The 17867-nt window shown below is 54.0% G+C and overlaps 1 protein-coding gene and 1 pseudogene across 1 annotated transcript; one reads left to right on the top strand and one right to left on the bottom strand.

The window, feature by feature from the left end:
- Positions 1–3931, bottom strand: part of LOC143692429 (uncharacterized) — a 58561-nt pseudogene extending 54630 nt beyond the window's left edge.
- A 3954-nt stretch (positions 3932–7885) lies between these two features.
- On the top strand, positions 7886–8818 carry LOC143692428 (olfactory receptor 14J1-like). The gene has a single exon (XM_077172662.1). It carries the CDS (start codon positions 7886–7888, stop codon positions 8816–8818), a length of 933 nt encoding a protein of 310 aa, XP_077028777.1.
- The last annotated feature ends 9049 nt before the right edge of the window (positions 8819–17867 follow it).

Below are 17867 nucleotides of genomic sequence, written 5' to 3'. Positions count from 1 at the left end.
TATTCTTACTCTGTAAGTAGTTTTTAGTACTACTGCATTTGTATTTTTAATTTTCCTTCTGAAGAATTGTTATTCCTATTCCCATAGACTTTGCTTGAAAGCCCCTTGTTTTGAAAATTATAATTCCAAGTGAAGGGATTAACATTTTCCATTTCAAGGGAGTCTCCTGCCTTCCTTAGCAGACACATGTCTTTTCAAACTGACACAATGCCCTGGGACAGCCAGGCAGGTGAGGAGGAAGTCAGTGCCCCTTTCCCCCTCTCTCCTGCTCCATCTCCCAGCCCAGCATGGCCCCCGGCTGCAGGACAACCCTGCTTCCAACCCCGTCCTGCCGGTGATGCACTGGGGGGATCTCCTTCCCCTTCCCTGTGGCACGGAGGCAAATCCCATCCTCTCCTTGTCCTTCCTCCCCCAGGGAAGAAGCTGAGGATGGAGACCAGGGAGGACAAATCCCCATGGCAGAACCTCGTGGAAGAGGCAGTTTTGAGTGGCTCCATGGTGCAGAATTCCAACGGGGAGGAAAAGCCCCAGAGTTTCCACAGGAGGAGGGGCTCAAAACCCAGCCCAGGGTGCTCTGAGGAGGAAAGACCCACCCTGAGCCAGGAAGGTGGACAGAGCTTCAGCCAGAGCTCAGAGTTGGTGGTCCAGGGGCAGCTTCACAATAGGGAGAAGCCCCACAAGTGCTTGGAGTGTGGGAAGAGCTTCAGGCAGAGCAGCACCCTGATCAGCCACCAGATGATCCACACTGGGGAATGGCCCTACGAGTGTGGGGAGTGTGGGAAGGGCTTCAGCTGCAGCTCTGCCCTTGTCACCCACCAACGCATCCACACTGGGGAGAGGCCCTATGAGCGTCCCCAGTGTCAGAAGAGGTTTCAGACCAGCTCCAGTCTCCTCTTCCACCAGCGGATTCACATGAATGAGAGGCCCTTCTACTGCCCTGACTGCGGGAAGGGCTTCAAGCACAGCTCCACCCTCGTCACCCACCGGCGCATCCACACTGGGGAGAGGCCCTACGAGTGTCCCCAGTGTGGGAAGAGCTTCACCAGCAGCTCACACTTGACCAGACACCAACGGAGGCACCAGTAAAAGAAGCCCTGCACATGCCCCAACTGCAGGAAGAGCTTCATGCACTGCTCCAGCTTTATCCCCCATTGGAGACCTCACGTTGGTCAGAGCCTTGGTGATCCATGTTCCCTGTGATCCATGCTGGGAAGACACCTGGACCTTTTGTTGCACCTGCCAATGACCTGACGTGGGCTTGGAGAACATGAGGGTCTGGCCATGGTCCTGTCATTACATTCACTCCCACCTCAAGTCATTGCCAGGGGCGGGAAAGGGACTCTCTCTCTCTCTCTCTCCCCAGGGAGAAGGGTGTCCTTTCCAGACAGGAGGAAATACATTGCCAGGAAGACCTAGTTGTTGATGTTGTAGTTTTCTCTGTAAATAGTTTTATTTATCCCTTCTGTTATCAATATTGTTTCTGTTCCTGTTTGTTCCTTATCTCCTTGCTGTTCCCAATAAATTGTTCTTCTCCCAGCCCGGGATCTTTGCCTTTTCTGCTTTCCATGGGAGGCAGGAGGGCAGCGAGGGCAGCGCGGTTTTAGCAGGAGCAGGAAATTGGGGAATCCCATTCCTGAAGCCCAGCTCGTGGAAACCGAGCATCCCAGCTGGTGCCAGCCCTGGTGGCCATGGCAATCACCCCTGGCATGGGGTCTCCATGGAGCTGCCAAGGGACTGAGCATAGCAACAGGGGGCTGGTGATGGTTGCCTGCTAAGGATCAGATTTGTCACAGGCCCTCAGAGGGGTTCCATGGGCACTTTCCAAGAGTCTCCAGGCTGTTCCAGAGCTGGAATGTCACAGGCAGGGACAGGGGCTCCATGGAGACCTCCCAGGGCTTTCTGGGATGGTAAAGAGCCCTGTGGTCAGAGGCAGTCACAGCCATTCCATGGTGACATCCCAGGGCATCTCGGGCTGCAAAGGCACCGATCTGTCACAGGCACTCACGGGGGCTCCACGGTGACATCCCAGGAGTCCCCAGGCTGCCAAAGAGCTGGGATGTCCCAGACACTCACAGGGGTTCCTGTCATGGGCACAGTGGGAGCTTCAGGCAACATTTATTAGAGAAGCTCCTGCTTGGTCACGAGGTGCAGAAACGATCCCCAATACTCCCCATAGATCCCCAAATCTCACTGTTGAATCAGTGTTCCGTGGTTTCTTTCCAATGGAAAACAACCATCCTTATCCTCCAGTGTCCATGTCTGAAATTGGGATTCCACCTCCAAAATTCTGGATATCCAAAGGTTACTCCCAGGCACAATCTGCCAGTACCATCAAGTCTGGCTGGCCTTGGCCTCTGGTGGCTGCCCCTGCAACACTGGGGCTGGGTTCTTCCCTTCCCATGGAGATCACTGGGACACTGTGGAGACCTCATGGAACCAAGGGGATCATTGTGGCATCACTGGAGCCCATGGAACCAAGGGGCCATGGTGACACAGAGGGGCTTCATGGAACCCAGAGACCATTATGGCTCTGTGGGGCCTGATGGAACCATGGAGACCATTGGGACCCTTCAGGGCCTGGTGTCACTAAGGGGGTATTATGGCACCTCAGGGCCTCAGGGAAGGAAGGGACCATTGGGACACTGTGGGGCCACATGGAACTGAGGGAACATTGAACAGGTCTGGCTGGCTTGGCCTCCCAGGGGTCCCCTGAGAGGTCTGGCTGATGTTTTGATGTCAAGGGCTGCCTCTCATCAGCTCCTGGAACACTGGGACTCTGTGCTTTTCTTGCTATGGAAAAGAACCGTCCCCCTTTTCAGATGCCCATTGCCAAAATTGGAACTCTCCCTAAAACAATTCCTATATGCAAGGATTTCACTCAGAACAAAATCCTGCTTGCTCTGGCTGGCCTTGGCCTCTGGTGGCCATTTCTCATCTGCCCCTGAAACACTGGGGCTCTGTTCCTTCCTTCCTATGGAAAAGAACCGGCTTTCATGTCCAGGGACCATAGCCAAAATTAGAATTTGGCCTCTCAATTCTGTTTATCCAAGGACTGATCTCAGACAAAAGTAGCCAGGACAGACAGGTCAGGCTTGCCCTGTCCTCTTGTGATTTTCTTAGACCTTGAGCTGAATGTTTTCATTTGAAAACACCTTGGAGAGGGCCCAGAGATCTCCCAAGGAGGCATTTTGAAACCTCGGGCACATGAGCACTACCTATGGACAAAAGAGCTCTGTGCTCTGTGCAGTTGTGGTGGTTTTGCACCACAGAAGTGATGTCCTAAGAGAAGCTGCTAGCAGTTTCATCTGTGTCTGACAAAAAAAACAATCAGTGATTAGCTTTGAGAATTGACAATCTGTTAAACCACTAAGGAAACTGTACACGCCTCTGTGAAGACACATGTTAAAGATGAGAAAGCCTGGGAGGGTCTCTTTCCCTTCTGGCTGGCACAGAGGTAACAAGGCTGACCCGGCCCCGTCTCAGCCAGGCCAGGCCGGGTGGCTCCTGCCGTGGGGCCGGGCCCCTTCCCAGGGACCCCGCCAGGCCCCATCGGCTGCCGGGCAGGGCAGGGGAGGCCGCGGGGCCGAGGCCGGGCCGGGCCATGGCTGCAGTTGGGAACATCTGGGCCCTGCTGAGCCCTGCCCCGCCGCCAGCCCGGGCCCAGCCAGGATCCGCCGGGCCCCAGGAGCAGCCCCGGGCCGGGCCGGCTCGGCCAAGATTCTGCCACCCTTGGGCTTCAGCCGCAAGCCCCGGGCAGGGGCAGGAGAAGCCATCGGCCCCCGGCCGTGCTGCTGCTGTGCTCTGGCCTGGCTGCTGAGATCCTGGCCCTGCCCCAGCGCGGCCCATCCTGACACAGCCCCAGCGCAGCCGCTGCAGAAACCTCCATCGTAAAACAGCTCCGGCCGCAAGCACCGAACCTGGCCGGGGTCATGGAACCATCTGCAGGCCCCGGGTGAGATATGAACTCTTTCAGTGCTTCCATCCTCCCTCCAGTGAGAGAAAAGGACAAAGTGCAGGCACACAGAGGAGCAACATGAAGACACCCAGGTCATTGAAGGGGAAGTTGAGTCCCAGATGGGAGGAATGAGGAGATGCCTTGATCTTGGGGCTGAAATCCTCTTGTAAAGCTATGGAGAAGGATGGAATTAATATATCAGACTCTCTTTTTCCCTATAACTAATTGAAAATATGGGGAGATGACTTGTTCAGCAAAGGCCTCCATGCTACAGTAAGCAAATGTTGAAGTAGCTGTGATCCCATGAGAAGTTTAAACAGAGAAAGAGAGAAGAGTGGTGAGATCCTGTGGCCTCAGGGAGAGAAGAAGATCTCTGTTCTCAGAGATGAAGATGATTTCAGAAATAGATGAAGAGAATCTTTGCTCTTGAACAGCTCATCTTTAAACTCATACCCCATACATTGACATGGCCCATAAACACAGGGTGGGAAAAGCTGTGAAAAATGGGAGGGACTTCACAGTTGCAGATTTTCTGGGCAGCTGCTATTTGTGGGAATTGAGAGCCACAAGAGAACTTTTTTCTTATGGAGAAGTCTCCACAGCATGAAAGATAGACTCCTCTCCCTAAGTGAACTGAAGAAAGACTGTTCTAGATGGTGTAAACTGACTGAAACTTTCAAGTTTTGCCTCCTTGCATTGTCAGTAAGAAAGAAAAGGTTGTAGGGAGAGGAGAAGTGTTCAGATTCTTATTACTCTTTCTTCTATTTACTGGTAATAAACTTTTCTATATACCCCTTTAAAAATTTGAGCCTACTTTGCCTTTCTCCTAATCCTATCTCACAGCAGGAAATGAGTAAATATATTCCAGTGAGTGCAATGGTAATTAGCCAACACTGATCCCACTGCAGTAATAGATGCATTGGCTGAGAAATCTCAAATTAGGAAACCAAAAATCACTCCAGATACGTTCCTGATAAACTGCATTAGAGTAGAGGGAAATCAAGGCAGAGCCATGGTTTGTCAGGATTTGCTGCATCCTGATGAGCCCTGTGGTGCATTTGGAGCTGAGGCCTTGAACCTCAGGGCCTGAGAGGAGATTGCACAAACCTTTCCAGGAGTCAAAGTCAGAAGAAAACCCCAAAGTGTCTCAAAGCATGAATGGGTCTCAGTGAGGTCCATGCCCAACAGAGGCTCCTCATGGACTCCTTGGAGGAGAGAATTGGAGGACAGGATTGACCAAAAACTTCTCAGAGTCTCAGTGTGGAAAGGAAATTTCAAACTACCTTAAAAAATTTGAGAAGCTCAAAGCATTACTGAGCAGCACTGAGTGTCAGTACAAAGCTCTCCAGGGACTCATTAAAGCAGATAATTGGGGCCATGATTGCACAAACCTCTCATAGAATTGGTATCAAAAGGGAAACACCAAGTACCTTCAAATAACTGGAGTACCCTGAAGTATTAATGAGCCCCACTGAGTGTTGTTACTGACAAAGCCTCTCCAGGGACTAATTACAGCAGATAATTGGAGGCCATGATTGCAGAAACCTCTCAGAGACTGCAAGGCAAAAGCCAAGCCCAAAGTCCTTTGAAAAACCTGCAGTCCCTGCAGGGAGCATGAAGGAGCCCCCAGGGCCATTGCTGAGCAAGGCTCCCCAGGGATTCCTTGCAGCAGATCCTTGAGGCCACTGGGATGTGGGCTAGGGGGGGATGCTGAGGGCAGCACAAGGGGCTGACAGTGCCCAGCCTGGCTGGGGCTGTGCCAGGAGGCCCCAGGGCCTCAGGACAAGGTGTCTCCTCCCAGCCCTTGGTGGCACAGACCCTGCTGTGCCCCAGGGCACCAAGACTTGGCTTCTCTCTGTCCCCACCTGTCATCACTGCCTGCAGTTCTCTGCTCTGCCTGGGGCCTGGGGACACTTTCTCACTCGTGTCCCTCTCTGGGACCCATTAAAAGTCCAAGAAAGTTTGGAGTTGGATTCTGCCTTGGAGTTCTGGAGAGGTTTCTTCAGCTCCCTCTCAGGGACTGATGTTCAGGGCCTGAGCACAAAGGCCCAGAGGCTGATTAAAGTCCTTGTGCTGTGTCTGTGCTGCTGAGCTGGGCTGGGCTCCTGGCACAGAGACAGCTCCTGGTCACCAAGAAGAGCTTCAAAAGCACATTTCTCTGGATGAGCAGCTCTTGTGCCAGCCCAGCAGGGCTGGGGCACTGCCTGCAGCCAGCCCGGGCACAGCCCAGAGGCACAGAGAGCTTCAATCAGTCAGGGCTGGGAAGGGGCTGAGAAGTGCCTGGGGCACAATCACTGCCAGCCCTTGGCACAGGAACCTCTGGCTGCAGGACAATGCAGCTGCAGCTCCTGGAGCCATCTCCTCAAGCTGGAACATGCCAATGCCTGCAGAGCCTGTGAGTACAACTTTGGGTATTTCTGGTGCAGGGGAGGTAAAATACTCATGAAGATCTGACATGCTGAGGGGTTCTGGTCAGTTCTAGAATATTTCCAAGTCAATGATTTCAACAAAAACAACAACATTTCCTAAGACTTTTTAGTCAGTTTCCTAGTACTGGAGAATGGGGGGGGGGGGAGGGGGAGGGGGGGGGGGGGAGTATATTAAAGGTTATGTATTTTTAAGTATTAATTTTGAAAAGTGCCTGAGACATCCAAAGTGTTGCCTTTAGTGACCAATAGGTTCACAGGAGATCCCTAATGTGTTTTCAGCCACTCTGCCCATGGACAGCAGCAGCATCACCTTTGCTGGAGCCATCAGGCTCAGTCTGAGCTGTCCTTTCTCCCAGCTGCAAACAGAACCTTCCCCCAGCCAGTGCCCTGCAAACAGGCAGGGTTCTGTAGGGCCAAGGAGAGTGCACAGAGATTTGGGCTCTGTGAGTGCTGGCAGGGAGAGATCAGGCACAGGGAAACACCTGCAGGAGGAAAATCTCCAGGAGGCAGAGAGAAGATCAGGCAATGGGAGAAAACAAAGCCCAGCAATGCTGTGGCAGGGAGAGTTTAGAGATGCCCACAGGAGCCCCTGCAGTGCAGCCCCTCCCTCTGAACAAGCCCCCTCCCTCCTGTGCCCCAGCCAAGCCTCTGCCCTCAGGGCCGGGGCTCCAAGGCGTGCAGCCCCTCCTGTGCAGGCAGAGCTGCAGCAGAGCCGTGGGGCAGCTCTGCAGCCCCGGGCCCAGTTCCCTCTGCAGAGCACAGGGCTGGGAGCAGCTGCCCGGCCCTGGGGGCTCTGGAGGGGGCACAGCTGGCTCAGGGTGACGCTGTCCCCAGGGCCCGGCTCTGGGCAATGCTGTCAGTGCAGCCAGGGAAGGAGCTGCATCTCCCACAATCCAATGCCATCAGAAGGACACTTGGAAGTCTCCCTGAGATTACAGTCCAAGCTGGGAGCTCCAATCCAGGGTGCAAACCTGTCCTAGAGCATCTCGGAGTTATGAGATTGATGGGGAAAGGCAGAGGTGTTGTGAAACTGAAAATGCTGCTGGGTTGGTGAAATGAGGAAAGTGAGTCCTTGGCTACAAATCTGGAGCTGGGCTGTGGTGGATCCATCTGCTCTCAGCAGTACCTGGGGGAATTTTAAAGGGAAACATGGGGAGGTGATCACCTTCCAACTGGCAAAGGTTAAAGCCCAGCGAAATTATGAACAGGTCAGAATGACAGACAATGTCCACTAGCTCTCCACTTATCACTTTGCCTCTCAGAACATGCTCTCTATTCCCTAAGGGCAGTAGAAATGGTGAGGGTTTCTGATATTCAAGAACACCAGCAGAGGTATGGGGAAGCTTTAAAGTAAACACCAGAATTCTTAAAAAGAGAAGTGTATCTATGTGTGTTCCAGGGTAGGTGTATGGGAAAAGCCTTTGATTTTGTTTACAGGTATCTCCTCTAACTCTTCACTGTCCTTTCTCCATGAACAGGTGCCCATGTGCAGCCCCAGCAAATGTCCAACAGCAGCTCCATCAGGCACTTCCTCCTGCTGGCATTGGCAGACACGCCGCAGCTGCAGCTCCTGCACTTCTGCCTCTTGCTGGGCATCTCCCTGGCTGCCCTCCTGGGCAACGGCCTCATCATCAGCGCCGTAGCCTGCGGCCACCACCTGCACACGCCCATGTTCTTCTTCCTGCTCAACCTGGCCCTCGCTGACCTGGGCTCCATCTGCACCACTGTCCCCAAAGCCATGCACAATTCCCTCTGGGACACCAGGGACATCTCCTACAAAGGATGTGCTGCCCAAATATTTTTCTTTCTCTTCTTCATGGGAGCAGAGCTTTCCCTCCTGACCATCATGTGCTACAACTGCTACGTGTCCATCTGCAAACCCCTGCACTACGGGACCCTCCTGGGCAGCAGAGCTTGTGCCCACATGGCAGCAGCTGCCTGGGCCAGTGCCTTTCTCAATGCTCTCATGCACACAGCCAGTACATTTTCCCTGCCCCTGTGCCAGGGGAATGTCCTGGGCCAGTTCTTCTGTGAGGTGCCCCAGGTACTCAAGCTCTCCTGTTCACACTCCAACATCAGGGAACTGGGGCTCATTGCTGTTAGTTTCTTTTTGGCATTTGGCTGTTTTGTGTTCATTGTTTTCTCCTATGTGCAGATCTTCAGGGCTGTGCTGAGGATCCCCTCTGAGCAGGGACGGCACAAAGCCTTTTCCACCTGCCTCCCTCACCTGGCTGTGGTCTCTCTGTTTATCAGCACTGCAGCGTTTGCCTACATGAAGCCCCCTTCCCTGTCCTCCCCATCCCTGGATCTGGCCCTGTCAGTTCTGTACTCAGTGGTGCCTCCAGCCCTGAACCCCCTCATCTACAGCCTGAGGAACCAGGAGCTCAAGGCTGCAGGGTGGACACTGATGACTGGATGGTTTCAGGAACATTAAACAGCTGGCCTATTTTGCCGAATCACTTCTAATAAAACTTATTTTTGATACTTGTTTTTGGTTTCATTTTTAAGGTTCTTTTTGGTTTTTTACATTTTTTTATGTTGTCCACAAATAAATGTCATTGTATGTGCCATTTCTCATTTTGTTTCTCTCAACCTTCCCTGTGGCCACAGACTGTGTCAATAAGGGGATGTGCTCTTGGGGGCATAAAAGGAACTAAAGGATCTCCCAGCAGAGTTTTCTGCAGAGATGCCCTTGTGTTGCCTTCTCTGGAGCTGCAGCAGCAATGTCTGTGTGCAGAGCTGGGGCAGATCAGTGCTGGCCCAGCAGCTGTGCCCAGCAGCAGCAGCAGCAGCAGCACTTGGTGTTGCCAGTGCTGCTGCCGTGGCCCTGCCCCGCTGCCCTGGTGGCCCTGGTGTTGCTGCAGGGCCTGAGTGCTCTCGGGGCCGGGCACAGCCCTGGGGGTGGCAGTGCCGGGGCTGCAGCAGGGACAGGCCATGGGCACTGCTGGGGCAGCGCTGACGCCTCAGGCCAGGCCCGGGGGGCTCCAGGCTCCTTGCCCAGGCTCTCTCAAGAACACGGCCAGGCCAATGCTCAGCACAGAAACCCCCGTCAGCAGCCTCAGGCTGGCCGTGGGCAGGCTGGGGGCAAACAGCATGGCTGGGGCTCTGCAAGGGCCCTGGGCCAGACGGGAAGGAGCAGCAGAGCAGGGGCTGATCCATGCCCAGTGCGCTGCACAGCCCAGGGCAGCCTCCCAGAGCGTCCTCATGCAGCTGCCAACAACATCCCCCCTCTGCAGCCCTGGCCTCTCCCCCAGCTCACACAGGTGCCCCATCCTTGCAGGCACAGACACGGCAGCACTGCCTCAGCAGCCCCTGTTTGCATTGCACACAGCAGGGCCAGCACCCCCATGCTGTTGCTGTGGGGACATGAACCTGAGGGAGCACAAATGCCATCAGCCCCTGGGGCCAGCAAGGCCTGCGGGACACCAGGGAAACCACTCAGCTTTGTCCTGGCCTCTGCACTCAGCCAGAAAGTTTGTTCCCATCAGCTGGGAGTTTCTTGTGCCACTGCAGATGCTGTTGCTCAGAGCCAGGGCTGCCTGGCAGCCACCCCCACACTTCCCTGAGCATTTCCTCGGCTTCACCTTTACTTTCTTTACACTTCCTAATACAGATTTCTTCCTCTGGCCCACCCCTGTTCCCTGCCCTGCAAACAGCCCATCCCTGTTTGCCTTTCCCCTCTGGCCCCACTCCCCATTGCAGTTCCTGACTTGGCCCCATGGGAACGTCCCTTGGGCAGCAGGATCATCCTACAAGTGCTGCAGGAATTGTCTGCAGGCTCCTGCAGTGCCTGCTGCTGCTCCCTTGCCAGAGGCACCCCAGGCCAGGGGGGCACATCTGGGCTGCTGTGTCTGCCTCTGGGGCTCCCTGTTCTGGGCAGTGAGGAGGAGCTGCAGAGGCTCTGCAGGACTGACAGGATGGGCTTTGGGGCTGCCAGGAGAAGCTGAGGGACCTGGGCTGCTGGAGCTGCTGAAGAGGAGGCCCAGGGCTCATCCTGCAACTGCTCCAAGGGTGGTTTCAGGGAATCCCAGAATCAGCAAGGTTGGAAAAGACCTTGGAGATCATCAAGTCCAACCTGTTCCCTGACACTGCCTTGTCTCCCCTGAGCCTTCTCTTCTCCAGAATAAACAACCCCAGCTCCCTCAGCCACTCCTCACAGGACTCGTGTTCCAGACCCCTCCCCAGCCTTGTTTCCCTTCTCTGGACACGCTCCAGCCCCTCCATGTCCTTCCTAAATTGGTGGGCCCAGAACTGGACACAGCACTCGAGGTGCTGCCCAACCAGTGCTGAGCACAGGGGAAGAATCCCTGCCCTGCCCCTTCTGGCCACACCATTCCTGTTCCATAGGAGTGCCAGGGGTTGGATGAGGGAAATGGTGGGGAGGGGCTTGGGGACAAAGTTTCATGTGTTACCAGCCATGAAGGGTCTTGATCTTTATATCTCTTTAGAGTGCATTAGAAGTTGCTGGAGGTCAATATCAATTGGACATTGCTGATACCAAACTATAAACAGGAAAACAAAACAGACAAATCAGGACAAAACAGTTCTCTCTGCATTGTTTTAAATACAATATATTCACATTAAATAAACTACTAAAATCTCTTTAATTAACCAGAGAAGAATTGAACGTTTAAATGATTCCCAGGGGCTTTTCTTGGTCAGGTGTTTTGAACACACGTGTATGAGACTTTTTCACTGAATTCCTGAAATGAACAGCTCAAGAAAGAAGAGGCCTCTGGGGTATTTAAATTCATCAGCAACCTCCAAATGGCTGAGGATCCATGCCCATCAGAGCAGCAATGAACAGAAATGGGCACAGCTTTGTGGCTGCTGTCCCAGCTTTGGCATGGGCCCTGGGCCTGGAGCAGGAGCAGCTCTTGAGGGCCCCACGGCCGGGGCTCTTGTGCTGCCCTGGGCAGATGGGATGGCAGCAGGGGCTGCAGAGCTCTCAGCACCTCAGCCCGAGGGGAGCAGGGCAACCAGGGAGCCTCCTTTGGCCTTGGCCAAGCACCTTCCCCCATGGCTGGGGCTGAGTCCTGTGGCAGCTGCAGCTGCTGCTGTGCCCTTGGCAGGGGCTGAGGCCGTGGGGCCAGTGCCCAGAGCAGCCTGGGCTGAGCAGAGCTGTGGGGCCAGAGCCGGCTGGGCTGGGCTGGGCTCAGAGAGGCCCTTGGTGCTGCCCAGAGCTCAGGGCAGCTGGCAGAGCTTGCAGGGAGCTGGGCTGGGCTCCGAGAGCCTGGCCCAGAAACCATCAGTGTCCATCTCAGCCTGGCTGAGCGTGCAGGGGCAGGACTCAGGCCAGGCCTTGTGGGGCAGGGCCAGCGCCTGTGCAAGGCATTGCAAACAGGCAAGTGGCCCAGAGAGGAGGCTGCTCTGTGCCCTTGGTGGCACGGACAGAGCAGGGAGGGGGCCCAGGACATTTGTCAGCGCCAGCCTCTGTGCCCAGCCCTTGGCAGCCCTGGCTGCTGAGCCCAGCTTTGGCCTGGGCTGAGTTTGGCTGTGGCCCAGCTCCATCCTCCTGCGGGGCTCAGGGCCTGTTCCCGGCCATGGCCAGCCCTGGCCGGCCTCTCTGCTGGCCCAGAGGCCGGCAGAGCCCGGGGCAGGGCTGTCTGTGCAGCCCCACAGGGGCCAGGGGCTCTGCAGGAGCTGGCAGAGGCTGCCCAGCAGGGAGGCCATGGGGCACAGAGCCCCAAGGCTGCTGTGGGCACCATGGCACAGGGGCCGTTCCCAGCCGCAATGCTCCTGGCCTGGGCTGGGCCTGCACAGGGGCTGGGCCACCATGGCTGGGCCAGCACAGGGCCACAAAGGGGCCACGCAGCCGCTCACGGGGCTGACAGCAAGGCCAGGCACACACAAGCAATTGCTGAGCATGGCCTGTGCTGGCCAGGCCTGACTGTGCCAAAGGCAGAGCTCCCTTGGGGGCTGCAGCAACACTCCAGAGCCCAAAGAGCCTCCATGGCTGGGCTGGAGACCAAGGCTGCAGCAGGGAAATGCGGGGCTGCTGCAGGATGGGGAGGCCATTGAATTCCAGCACACACCTCAGCTCTCTGATGATCCCAGCACCATGATGGGCCCTGTTTCAGACTGGAGCAGAGCAGATGTTGATGGCACAGGAGCCCTGCGGGGCTGTCAGGGCCCTGCAGCTTGCAAGGTGCTCTGCTCTCCCTCAGGTGCTCTCAGAGAGATCCAATCCCAGCTGGGCACCTCAGGGCACAAGTGTCACTGCCTGTTCATGGGCACAGAATTGATGTCTGCCTGGAAAGGGGCACTGGTTTTAATACCTGTTTTTTTCATAATATACAAGCAAATCTTTTTTATCTGGGTCCATTGTGCATTCTTAAGAAATAGCAAAGTTTTCCAACCAGGAACAGGAATTTTCTGGATCTACTGGATTCTTTGACTGATGGCAGAAGAAGAAATACTGATTTTCCCCTCTCCCTTTGCCACCAGCATTTAGTCTAATATTTCATGACCCCCTTTAGCGGTCTCCATCCATCCTGGTTAAATGGCCATGTCTAAGGACATCTCTTCATTTAGAGCAGCTGGACCTATCTCTTTCCCATTGCTCTAAGACTTCCTCCTGCAGATATTCTCTGGTCATTCCAATGCATCTCACTTGACTGGCATCATGCTTTGAGCTTCAGGGAATTGCCCAATCTTTGAGAAGTTTAAATATTTCCTTAGTTGTAGTTTTATCTTTTATAACACCTCTTCTTGTATCTTTGTCTAAAATCCTTAGGGTATGGAAATCCCTTGTGGATGGTGGACATGTCAGATGCTGCTGCAATGTCAGAAGGAGCTGGGGGAAGTGTTTTGATGTTTATTACATTTTCTCATTTCACATTTTTTATGCTGGCCATGAAGAGAAACCTTTCTGGGCCTCTGAGTCTCACCAGTTCCTGGCCCCCAAAGGACACAAACCTGATGAGTTTGGTTCCCACTGCAGTGGCTGCACGTGGACCTCCCTCCATCCCCAGAGCAGAGCTCCCTTGTCCCAGAGAGTCCCTGGCAATGCAGGGATGAAGGAAACAGGACAGGCTGTGGGGATCAGGGGCAGGGCAGAGCCAGGGAGAAGAATGACTTTTGGCATTTGATGGATCTGTGCCTTCCCTTGGCTTTGCTGGCTGACAAGAAATGAACATCCCTCTGTGTCTCAGGCAGCTCCTTCTGCAAGGAAAGCAGGTGGGAGTTGGAGCCAAGGAGCTGAAAGCTGCAGGTGCAGCCTGGGCTGGAGGGAGCTCAGATTTGCACAAGGCTGCTCTGAGTGCCAGGGTTTGGATGGGGGAAATGGTGGGCTGGGGGTAGGGACAGAGTCAGATTGATTGTCAGCCATGAAGGGTCTTGATTTTCATATCTATTCCAACTGCATGAGGAGGTACTTGGATTCAGTGTCAATTGGAGATTGCACACATCAATGAATTACCAGGAAAAAAACATTAAATTACAGGATCTAAAAATATTTACTTGCTGTCTTTTTAAATATAGTGTATTCAACTTGAATAGGCTTCTTAAATATGTTGAATTAACCACAAAAGATTTGAACACTTAAATCAAATGATTCCCAGAGGCTTGGCTTGTTCAGGTGTTCTGAATGTCAATGAGCCCTGGGACACTGAATTCCTGCACTGAAGAGCTGAAGGCTGAACAAGCCTCTGGAGCAGTGAAATTCAGCAGCAGCCTCCAAGTTGCTGAGGATGTCAGCAGCCCCCAGTGAGGCCATCCCTGCCCAGAGACCGTGGGGGAATGGGCAGACAAGGAGAGCGTCCCTGGGGCTGGGGCAGCACAACTCAGAGGCACCAGCGGCTCCAGCTGGGCAAGGGAGTGTGGAATGTGGCTGGGAAAGCCCTGCCTGGGCTGGGCCAAGCAGGACACACAAGCCCTGACCCACATCCACTAAAAAACTCTCTCGAGGAGACATTTAAAAGGAATTACAATTGTTTGTGTACACTGAGTTGGACTCCCTAGAGAAATATCAGCAAGAGATTCTCAGGAGCTCCAAACAACAAAACAGGAACTTTACTGGCAACTTTAGAATATCCGAGAAACTTTGGCCAAAGGTTCAATACAACATTCAGTCAACAAGAAACATTTCTCATAACATTAACTTTGCTCATTCAACTTCACAAACTCTAAGCCTGTTCCATTTTAAGTTACTCAAATTTTGAAGAAGAGGGAATAAGAAAAAGACAAAAAAGATACAGAGAAATACACACACAGATTCCAACTCCTGGATTCCAGCACTGTTCACATGGAAATTCTAAGAGTAGGTAGGGTCAAGATGTGTGCTTGCCTTGTGGTCAGCCTTCAATACCCCTTGGTCTTCCTGGGCCCTTCCCCCAGGTGGGGCTTGGGCTCATTTGGTCCCTCAGGAGCTGGGCTGGGGGCTGCAGAGGTGGCTATGGAGCATTGCCTGTGCTGTGCCAGGGACTGGCAGCCACTGCTGGGCTGGGATAGAGGCTCTGGGGGGATTGGGGTTCCAGGGCAGGGCAGGGCTGGGCTTCCAGGGCAGGGCAAGGCTGGACCTGCCCCTTTCTCCCCCATACACGAAATGTTTCCAGCCAAGAATCTCCTCCAGTCTGTCACAAGAGGCAGTGTTGGAGGTGAAATCCCAATTCTGTCTGTGGGTGCCTAGAGGAGCAGGACAGTTCTTTTCCATAGGAAGGAAAGCACAGAGCCCAATGTTTAAAAGGCAAGTGAGAGCCTCACTAGGCCAAGGCCAGCCAGACTTGACAGGAATGGCAGATTTTGTCTGAGAGCAGTCTTTGGATAGAGGGAATTTTGGAGGTGGAAACCCAGTCTTGGCCATGGGCACCCGGAGAAGCAGGACAGTACTTTTCCATAGGGAGGAAAGCATGGAACCTTCCCCAGTGGTTTGGGGACAGATGGGAAGTGACCCTTGTGAAACCACTGCAAGACAGACTTGTCCTGGCAATATTCCTATTGGAACAATCCCTAGATATAAGGAAATTTGGAGGTGAAATCCCAGTTCTGGCCATGGGTACCTGGAGATGAAGATCTTTTCCATAGGAAGGAAAGTACAGAGCCCCATTGTTTTATTAGCAGAAGAGAAGAGACCCTCAACATCATAAGGTCAGCTGGACCAATCAGGTGGCCCCTGGGAGGCCAAGCCAGACCTGTTTCGAGTTTCCTTGGTTTTATGGGGCCATGCAGTGTCACAATGGCCCCTAGGTTCCATAAGGCCCCACAGTGTCACAATGGTCTCAAAAATTCCATGAGGCCTTACAGTGTCACAATGGTCTCGGTGTTTCCCCAGGCCCCAAAATGTCATGTAACTCCTCTGTTTCATGAGCCCTGCAATGTCACAATGGACCTTTGGACCCTGGGGGTTTGCAGGGTCACAATTGTCTCCTTTGGCTCCACAGTTTCACAATGGACCATTGATGACAGGTGGCCCCTCTGTGTCACCCTGGACCTTTGGTTCCATGCAGCCCTGCAGTGTCACAATGAACCCTTGGTTCAATGGGGTTCCAAAATGTCACCATGGCCCCTTGGTTCCATGCAGCCCTGCAGTGTCACAATGGTCTCCTTTGGCTCCACGGTGTCAGAATGAACCATTGATGACATCAGGCCCTGCAATGTCACAATGGATTTTGGTTCCATGCAGCCCTGCAGTGTCACAAAGGGATTTTGGTTTCACCAGGCCCCACAGTATCACCTTGGATCTGTGGGGACCCCCAGGGTCACAGTCGTCTCACTGGTTCCATGAGGCCTCACAGTGTCACAATGCTTTGCTTATTCCCTGGGGCCTCATAGTGTCACAATGGTCTCCATGATTCAATGGTGTCCCACAGTGTCACAATGGTCTCCTTGGTTCCAGGAGGCTGTGAAGTGTCCTAATGAGCTCTCCATGGTTGCATGAGGCCCAGCAATGTCACTGTAGTCTCTCTGATTCCATGAGGCCCCACAGCGTCACAATGGTCCCTTGGTCTCACAAGACCCCACAGTGTCACAATGGTCCCTTGGTTCCATGGGCCCTGTGCTGCTGCATTCCCCCCTCCCCTTCTCAGGCCGCCCTGCCAGCTGAGAAATGCTCCTTGGGGCTCGGCCTTGGCCAACAGCCCCTGGGCTCAGCTCCTCTGCAGCTCCTCACAAACACTGTCTGCTCCAGGCACTGCTGCTGCCCAACCAGCTCCTGCTTTCTGGAGGAGCAGCCCTGGGAACTGGTTTTGTTCCCTCAGTGGCACAACATCCCTGTTCTCACCCTGCCAAAGAAAGCTGTTGATGCCATGTGCGGCCAGGATGAACCATTGCTGGGACTGAAGCCCCTCTCTTGGGGCCCTGCAAACAGCGCTCCAAAAGGAGCCCTTGGAGCTCTCCTGGGCCAGCGACTCCCTCTGAGTGGGGCCTCTCCCAGCCGGGAACTCTCCCGTTTGCTGCACTCGGGGATCCCCAACAACGACGGAGCCTGGGCCGATCCCCCACTCCTCCAGGCTCAACCCTTCACCCGCTGGGGAGATGCCAAAGGATCCACAGGGAGCATTTCCTGCCCTGAGGGGAATTTCTCCCAGGTGCCTTGCACTGACTCTGTGTCTGTGTGCACACAGGAGTGCCCGTGCTGGGGAAATGTGGCAGAAATGCTGCTCTCTGAGGGGTTTGAGAGCCTTGGATAGCTGAGACGGTCAGGCCTGTAAGTGAGGTTAAGTCATGAGGTCTAAGTGAGGTTAAATGATGCTAAGAGTTGTTCTTTTGCTAAGTTATTTAATATAAGTTATAACCAGAGTTAAATACAGTTAAATGTTATTCCTCTGTTAAAGTGCAAATTCATAGGTTAAAAGTTAGGTTAAATACTGTTAAGTGCTGTTCTTTTGCTAAATTGTCAACTTGAAGGTATCAGTTAAGGTTATGTTAAGTCCTATTAGGTTTGAGCTCTGTTAAGCTTTTGGGCCAGATTTCTTTTACGCTCACTGTCCTTGTGTCTCATACATACACACAGGGACAGCTCTAGGTTCATTTCTGGTTTGACTGCCTGGATTTTGATTGGTTTTGCTGCTGCTTTGTTTCCTTGGTTTGCCTGAAGTATCCAGTCAGGAGCAGAGTGACTCTTGCCAAGGAAATTTGTGCTGCTGTCCCTTAATATTCAATCTGGTTTTTGCTGATCCCTTGCTGGGGATTTTTTCAGCACTCTCAAGGCCTCGTTGTTAACAGGGTGAAGGAGCCCTGGCCCAGGCTCTGGCCCTGGGGGACACGGGGACGCTGCCGGGGGGTCCCTGTCCCCCTGTGCCACCCCCAGGGCCCCAGCCCCCTGTCCCCGTGTCAGGCTCTGGGGTCGATCTCGTGGAACATCCTCTGGGGGATGCTGCGGGGCCAGGGGCGGGGGGACCCGGGGGGACAGGGACCCCGCTGTGCACGAGCAGGGTTGGACTGCTCTGGGGGGAACTGTGAGGGGGCCGGGGCAGAGTGACCTCCCCAGTGACCTCACACAGCCCCTGTGATGTCACACAGCCCCTGTGATGTCACACAGCACC

The sequence above is a fragment of the Agelaius phoeniceus genome (assembly GCF_051311805.1).
Source record: "Agelaius phoeniceus isolate bAgePho1 chromosome W unlocalized genomic scaffold, bAgePho1.hap1 SUPER_W_unloc_1, whole genome shotgun sequence".
Taxonomy (NCBI): Eukaryota; Metazoa; Chordata; class Aves; order Passeriformes; family Icteridae; genus Agelaius; species Agelaius phoeniceus.
Note: the sequence above shows the minus strand (reverse complement) of the source record. Positions and strands in the feature narration are given on the sequence as shown.